Genomic DNA, 7408 nt, shown 5'->3' on the forward strand with positions numbered 1-7408 from the left:
GACAGTCTGAAGCTTTTATTCAGTAGGTCTCTGTGTCTAGAAGAAAGTGTTTGGCCTCTTGGTGGTGAAGCGTGGTTTGTGCTGGCGCCGCAGCACACGGTGGGGCAATGGGAATTTGATCTTGGAGTCCTGTGGGGAGGGAGGAGATGCATGTCCAGGGACTGTCCATGCGCAACCACCCCCTGCAGCCCTGCGTCAGCCCCACACTCAGGTTCACTCACGTGGAACTGCTTGACAGCTGGCCGGCGGCACTTGCCAGCTGCAATCTCTTCCACCTTCATGATCTGGATGGAGTGCGCACGGGCACGGTGTCGGGCACCCATGTCTCGGTCTGTGGAAAGAGAAGAAAGTCAGCCCCAGCCACCCAGAACACCCACAGAACTGTAGAACCTCCTGATTCACTCTGGAGGGCACTGCACAGCCCCCCAAAGGCGACGAAGCACTTTGCTGTGTGCACCACTGTTTAAACAGCCGCTATAGTAGCGGCAGTTCTTGGGTTGGGTGCCAAGGGTTGACAGAGGGTTGGTGACTCACAGCACTGTGTGACCGCGCCGGCGGTGGTCAGGTCCCGGTACTCTCGGTACATGTTGTGAGTGCCACTGCGGGAATCATAGCGCAGCCAGATGCCGAAGTTCTTCACACGCAGGGGTGACTTCTCAAACACCTGTGGGGAGTAGGGAGGACGTGAGGCTTGTGTACTGCCCTGGCTCTGATGGTACCCAGGGACTGTCATCCGGTGGGGCCCCAGGCCTCACCTGCCCACAGTACACAATTTCCCCGGATGATTTCTTCATCTTCTTCAGCTGCGACACAAAGTACCAGAAGCGGGACTTGGCCACCACATGGTTGGGTGCAAAGATTCGCATTCGGTACAGTGGCGGTGTGTGGCATTTTGGGGTTGGCAAGCAACGCCCCACCACCTTGTACTCCCGAAGCTGAAAGAAATGCCAGGAGATAAGCTGTATATGTGATGGGAGGTGAAGTCTGCCCAAGATCTAGTAATTCCAACAGGCTGGGTGTCCCAACCTGGCATCCCCACTTCCCCTGACCAAAGCTGGGTTCACACACTTCACCTTCCAAGAGCCCAGTGGCACGCATGTCAGAACGCATGCATCCCGCTCTGAAGCTGCCTCCAGTACCAGAGCCAGGTTCATATACTAGTTCACATACAGGCTGCTGTGCTCTCCCAGAAAATTCCAGGCCAAGATCGCAGTGGAGGCTCATGCCTTTTAATCCCAGAGCAGGAAAATCTCTTGAGTTTAAAGACCAGTCTGGTCTACACAGAGAAACTGTCTGTAGGTGGGGACCATTGGAAGATTCCAAACTCGCTTCTCACTAAGAGCCAGAAGGATCTCATATGTCCCCAACACACTAGCCCTGGGCCTTTCAAAAGCATTCCTCCTGCTCACAGGGCCAGTATGATATGGCGCTCTAGGCTGCTGTTTGCTCTACGTCCAAGTGTCAGCTAGTCTTTAGAACGAGCTAAGGATGACTCAAGTGACGATCTGTCTTTCTCAAGTATTGCGATAAGTGTGTGGCACCGATGCTGGGAGTAGGCCGCAACGCTTGCTTATCAAATGCTGTCTAAAACCGAGATGGAGCCGTGCCTCCATTCGATCTAAGTAGCCCAGGTTAGCTTTGAACTTGAAACTAAGCAACCATGAAATAAGACTTGACAGTGAAAAAGAGTGAAACACTGACAGACTCAAAAGTACGGAGAGCGCCTTCCGGGGAATCCTTGATCTAACCCGCTCTCTCGCCCGCCGCCCAGCACGAGGCGGCCGCCATATTGGCCTGGGGAGTCTGTGGGCGAAGAGAGCAGCCCGTGACCGGTGAGGGACCCTGGCGGCCGAACGCACTATCATCCCGGAGGACACAGTCAACCTGAGCGGCCCCGCCGCAAACGCCGCGCTTCTGGCCCCGCCGCAGCCTTCTTACCGTGCCTGACGCCTTCATGGCAGTGCGTGCTCGTTCACTGCCACTCACAAAAGGAAGTGTGGCCCTCCGCGCAGGCTCTCACCATGGTCTTTGACGGAAGTCCCGCCCTCTTAATGCCGTGCGTCTATTGGGTACAGCTACTACCGTTCTAAGTTCTTAGCTTCGTTATTGGTTACGGATCAGCTACGTATAATTCCCGCCTCTCTCCACGGAGACTACAATTCCCAGGAGGGAGCGCGACGAACTTACACACACGTTTCTCCGGGGGCCGACCCCATCATCGCGCTCAGAGGATCCTGGGAGTGTAGGCTTAATCGTGGTCCCTAGCTAGACTCCGGATTTTTCTCTCTCTTCTCTCTCTCTCTCTCTCTCTCTCTCTCTCTCTCTCTCTCTCTCTCTCTCTCTCCTCTCTCTCTCTCTCTCTCTCTCTCTCTCTCTTTCTCTCTCTCTCTCTCTCTCTCTCTCTCTCCATTTCTCCTCTCTCTCCTCTCTCTCTCTCTCTCTCTCTCTCTCTGCCATTTCTTCCCTTTTTCTACATCATCCTTCTGTGCATCTATCCATCTTTTTAAGAAATTGCTGTATTATTTTAGGTGTGTGGATGTGTCGCCTGCACCACCTGCACGTCTGGTGCCTTGGAGACCCGCAGAGGGCCTAAGTCCCTCGGATTGGTGTTAAAGGTTGTGAGTTGTGAGGTAAATGCTAGGAATCGAATCCCAGTCAGTGCTCTTAACTACTGCGTTATCTCTCTACCCCATCTATCTTTTTTATCTGTCATCAGTTTTTTTTTTTTTTAAGATTATTTTATTGGGCTGGAGACAGCTACGGTGTACTCATATAACTAAAAAATAAATCTAGAGAGTGGGGCTAGGGGTGGGAAAAAATAAATCTAAAGAAAAGATTTATTTTGTTCTTCCGAGTAGCTGTCAGTGCTCTTAACCGCTGAGCCATCTCACCAGCCCTTTTGTTTTGGTTTTTACTGTTTATTGAGACAGGATTTGTGTAGCCCAAACCAGCCTGTAACTCACTGTAATTCTCCTGCCTCTTCCTGATTCTTGGGACACTGGAGTGTGCCACCTACAGACCCACGTAACTATTTCTTTATAGAATTTCATCAGAATTGTGCCACTCTGACTGTCCTTTACTTGACCAGGCCCCTTAACTGTAGGCAACAATATCTGCAGTGTGTTTCCATTAGTGGCCACTAGGTGGCGAGCGCTTTTCTTTGGCTCAGCGGCAATGCTTGCCAATCTGAGATGTGTGCCTCTAGGTCCTCGGCTTCCATTGCGCTCAGGTGCATACAAGTGTGGGCCCTCAGTTTCTCCAGTCGCATTAACACTCCCTGGCTCATAGGATAGTGGTAAGATTTAGAAATTGGGCGTTGTAGTGCATGCCTGAGGGCCAGGAGGCTCATGACAAATGGCCTTGGCTACAGAAAGCTCATCTTACAGTCCCCACCCCGAAATAAACAGCTTATGAACATGACGGTGTGCAATGGGCAGGCTAGGACACAGTCCATCTCTGCTGGAACACATTGCTCCATGCCTATGTTCTGCAGGTGGCTGAAGTGGGGTAGATTCATTCTATAAGATGCAGGACAGATCCTGGGGTGCAAGCTACACCTTGAACGGGCACAGGGAAAAGAATGGAGAGACAGGAGTATGAGGAAAGGTTGGTGTTCACAGACCCAGCCTTAACCTTGAGTGGAACCTTGGTGTAAACTCACAGTTTAAGACCACGGGCCAAAGACCACCCAGCTGGAGAGGGGCAGAATGGTGTTGGCATTTCACCTCCTGTTTTGCAGATGTCCCCTTTGACTTCTCCTGAGTGGTGACAGCCTCCACCCTTAACAGACCTCCCCTCCAACTGTCTCCCCTCCTAGAGGCTGGGAAGAATCCCAGCAGGGCCACCTGTTGGTAAGACCTCAGGCTTCTGTCACAGCAACCCTGTCACCACAGGCTGTGAGTATTCTGGACTTCGAGGTCCACTGACCGACGTGTCCCCTCTGCTTTTGTCTCCTTCTGCAGTACACCTGTTAATCTGGGATCTCAGGCTACCTGCTTTTATTCCCCAGTCTCCAGGCAGAGTGGTCTCTGCCTTAGTAACTTCTGCACCATGCCTTCCGAACTAGGCAGGATACCCCACCCAGCCCTCACGCTTACTCCCTGCTAGCCCAGGTTTCTCTTGTCTGCACCAGGCCTTACACTCTGAGGACAAACATCAAATCCTCAGCACCAAGGGCGTTTATTTACCCCCAGGGACAAGCAGGGGTGGGGATTGGAGAGGGCTGCCTCTGTATTGTGCAAAGCAGGTATTTCTGCAGAAGTGGATTTTAAGGAGAAAAGGGGAAGTCTTCTGTGCTAGGGTGATTTGGTAAGTCCTGACAGGTCAGGTCAGTTAGTGTAGATAGTGAATTTTGATAGCTGGACCTTGTTTTATTCAGGCATAAGGAAGTATCGCAAGAAGGGAGAGCCCCTGGTGGCTTGAGGAAGGGAGAGGCAGGACCTGCAGTGCTGTGTTTGCCATGCTTGGGTTCCTCACTGTGCAAGAATCTGCCTTTCCCTCCCGGCCCGTCCTACAGGCTCTGCAGGCAGGTCTCATCGTCTTTTTGCTTTGAGACTAGGCCTCCCTGTATAGTCCAGGCTGACCAGGAGCTTCCCATTCTCTGCATGCTGGGGTCACAGGCAAACATCCCCACATTTACCTTTTTTTTTTTTTTTTTTCTTAAAGCAAAGTTTTATCTTTTTTTTTTTTGGTTCTTTTTTTTTTTTTTCCGAGCTGGGGATCAACCCAGGGCCTTGCGCTTCCTAAGCAAGCGCCTACCACTGAGCTAAATCCCCAACCCCAAGTTTTATCTTTTTTTATGTAAGGCTAAACCAAAAAAAAAACCAAAAAACTTCTAAAAAATCTTGGCCTGGGGCTGGAGAGAGGGCTCAGTGGTTAACAGCACCGACTGCTCTTCCAGAGGTCCTGAGTTCAATTCCAACAACCACATGGTGGCTCACAACCATCTGTAGTGGGATCTTGGTGCCCTCTTCTGGTGTACAGGCAGAACACTACATGATAAATAAATATCTTTAAAAAAACTTTATTAAAAAAAAAAAAAGAAAAAGAAAATCTTGGCCCAACCCAAACACCAGTGACAATTGCTTTTTCTTTTCCAGACATGTGAAAGACTCCCAGAGCAGGGAGGCCCTCACTCAAGTCTTGGGATGACTTGAACCCCCCTCCACCCCAAGAACTCACAAAAGACCATCCTTGCTGTAATCACATGAGGTTTATCGATAGGAACCAGTGCACTGGGGTCGAGACTCATATCCCATGCAGGGGCAGAGGAGTTCGACCCTGAGTAGCTGAGAGAAGGAATATTTAAAGGAAGAAGCCACAACCTAAGGGGTTAGGGATGCTGTCATTGGAAAATGTGGAGAATACCAGTGAAAAAATCACAAGGAGAAGCTTCCTGTCTCTCAAGATTGCTTTTAAGATTGTAATCTAACTTTACGGTCAGGGTCAGCTGGTTCCTGGGAGAAGCCTGTTATCTCTAACAGGTCGGGATCACGTACCTAAGGGAAGGCACTTTTATCTAGTTCCTGGGAGAGCAGGCTCCAGAAATGTGACCTTTAACCTACTCATTAGCCGAGAGCAGGGTCTGGAATTTGGGGTATTTAGGGCTTTTTAGGGGTGAGAGCATCTTTAAACTTCTGACTTCTTGGCTGTATTTTTTTATTCTTTCATTCCCCACTTCTTCTAGTGGCTAGTTCTAATCATAAAACTAAATTTTAGTATACACCTGAATGGTCTCTATAAAAACAACACTCTTCTCTGAGAGCAGCGCATAATCTTCCGTCTTTTAAGAATAAAACAACCCCAGAATGGTCTAGGTAGAAACAACATTTTTTTCTCTAGTGTAGCACACAGACCTCCTTCTTTAAAGAATATCAGGTCTAGGGCTGGAGAGATGGCTCAGCGGTTAAGAGCACCCGACTGCTCTTCCAGAGGTCATGAGTTCAATTCCCAGCAACCACATGGTGGCTCACAACCATCTGTAAAGAGATCTGATGCCTTCTTCTGGTGTGTCTGAAGACAGCTACAGTGTACTTATATATATAAATAAATAAATCTTTAAAAAAAAAAGAATATCAGGTCTAATCTTTTACTATTTTGAAGGACTACCTCTGAGAGGGAGGCTAGGGTTTCTTGGAGGTCAGCTAAAAAGTCTTTAGCATCAGGATTCTAATCTGGACACTATCTGAACCTACACACAAAAGTCATGACTGTCTTTTAGAACCTCTAAACTTATACAGGTTGTGATCCCTGAGGCACAGTCCCAAGAAGTGTTAGGAGTACTAATGTGCATCATTTGTAATAGAAATCAAGCCTATTCTCACACCTATCTCGATGGAACCCAGGGCAAACATGAAATTTCTTTTTTTCTAAAGCATACTCCTCAAGTGAGCATTATAGCAACCTCCCAGTCATGTCTCTGATGTATCCACTTATCTGATGTGTAAGTCTAGGGAGCTTTTCGAAGATCTGAGTGTCCCTCTAGGTTCCAGCCCTCAGCCCCAACAGCTAGTATGCGGCTGGTGAGGGCTGAGACTTGACGGCTGTCAGGGTGGTCAGCAGCACCAGGTATGGTCCTTTCTAGGGAGGCTCGAGTGTCTGGGCTCGGTGTCCTTGTATGAGTCTCCGACCTGGAACTAGTGAGATGTCTCCGGGGTCCCCAGGGCATAGGCTGCTGTCAGCTGTGATCAAACTTTTTTCTGTACCACCTGTAGGTCTTTTAGTCTGGCATACAAATCATTATTACTATGACATGTTGGTTTAATAACATCTTCTAATACAGTCAGAGGAGCTGAGGCCCCATATAAGATCTCAAGGGGGGTAAGGCTGAATCTGGAAAGGGTATTTCTTGCTCTGAAGAAAGCAAGAGGGAAGGAATGCCACCAAGTCTGCACCAGTCTCTATGGTCAATTTAATCAGGGCCTCTTTTAGAGTTCTATTTATTTATTTTACTTGTCCTGAACTTTGAGGTCTGTAGATACAATGTAATTTTTAATTGACCTCTAAATACCTAGCCACACCCTGGCTTATCTTTCAAGAAAGCAGGGCCCTTGTCTGACCCGGTTACCTTGGGCACTCCAAACTGGGGGAAGATTTCTTCCAGTATCTTCTTGATGACTACCTAGGCCGTCTCTTGCTTGGTGGGGAAAGTTTCTACTCATCCTGAAAAGGTATTTACAAACATTAGAAGATACTTGTAACCATATTTTCTCAGTGAAGTTTACTTTGACTTCTCATTAAACTTCTTAGGTCTTTTTGCCCTGTTTGTTTGTTAAGCATTTACTTGCTGACATAGCTTATACTTTTTACTGTCTCTCTGACTAAATCTTTTTTTTTTTTTAATTTATTTATTTTATGTGAGTACACTGTAGCTGTCTTCAGACACTCCAGAAGAGGGCATCAGATCTCA

General features: G+C 48.4%; 1 protein-coding gene and 1 non-coding gene across 2 annotated transcripts; both read right to left on the reverse strand.

Moving 5' to 3' along the window:
* Rpl18a (ribosomal protein L18a) lies at positions 1-957 on the reverse strand. The gene is made up of 4 exons (XM_032919241.1): positions 756-957; positions 535-664; positions 222-331; positions 1-129 (listed from the first exon to the last, which is right to left on the reverse strand). The coding sequence occupies exons 1-4, from the start codon at positions 864-866 to the stop codon at positions 37-39; spliced, it is 444 nt and encodes a 147-aa protein (XP_032775132.1). The 5' UTR covers positions 867-957; the 3' UTR covers positions 1-36.
* On the reverse strand, positions 380-508 carry LOC116915190. Its single transcript, XR_004389846.1, has one exon. It is a non-coding gene; the product is annotated as a small nucleolar RNA SNORA68 (small nucleolar RNA).
* Positions 958-7408: the final 6451 nt, after the last annotated feature.

The sequence above is a fragment of the Rattus rattus genome, chromosome 13 (assembly GCF_011064425.1).
Source record: "Rattus rattus isolate New Zealand chromosome 13, Rrattus_CSIRO_v1, whole genome shotgun sequence".
In the NCBI taxonomy this organism is placed as follows: domain Eukaryota; kingdom Metazoa; phylum Chordata; class Mammalia; order Rodentia; family Muridae; genus Rattus; species Rattus rattus.

What these genes read in the sequence shown, in the direction of transcription:
- Rpl18a (XM_032919241.1), bottom strand. Translation starts at nt 866, where the DNA reads ATGCGAATCTTTGCACCCAACCATGTGGTGGCCAAGTCCCGCTTCTGG. An exon ending in AAATTGTGTACTGTGGGCAG is followed by an intron (nt 665 to 755) that starts GTGAGGCCTGGG and finishes TACTCCCCACAG; the next exon opens with GTGTTTGAGAAGTCACCCCT. An exon ending in CAGCTGTCAAGCAGTTCCAC is followed by an intron (nt 130 to 221) that starts GTGAGTGAACCT and finishes CCCTCCCCACAG; the next exon opens with GACTCCAAGATCAAATTCCC.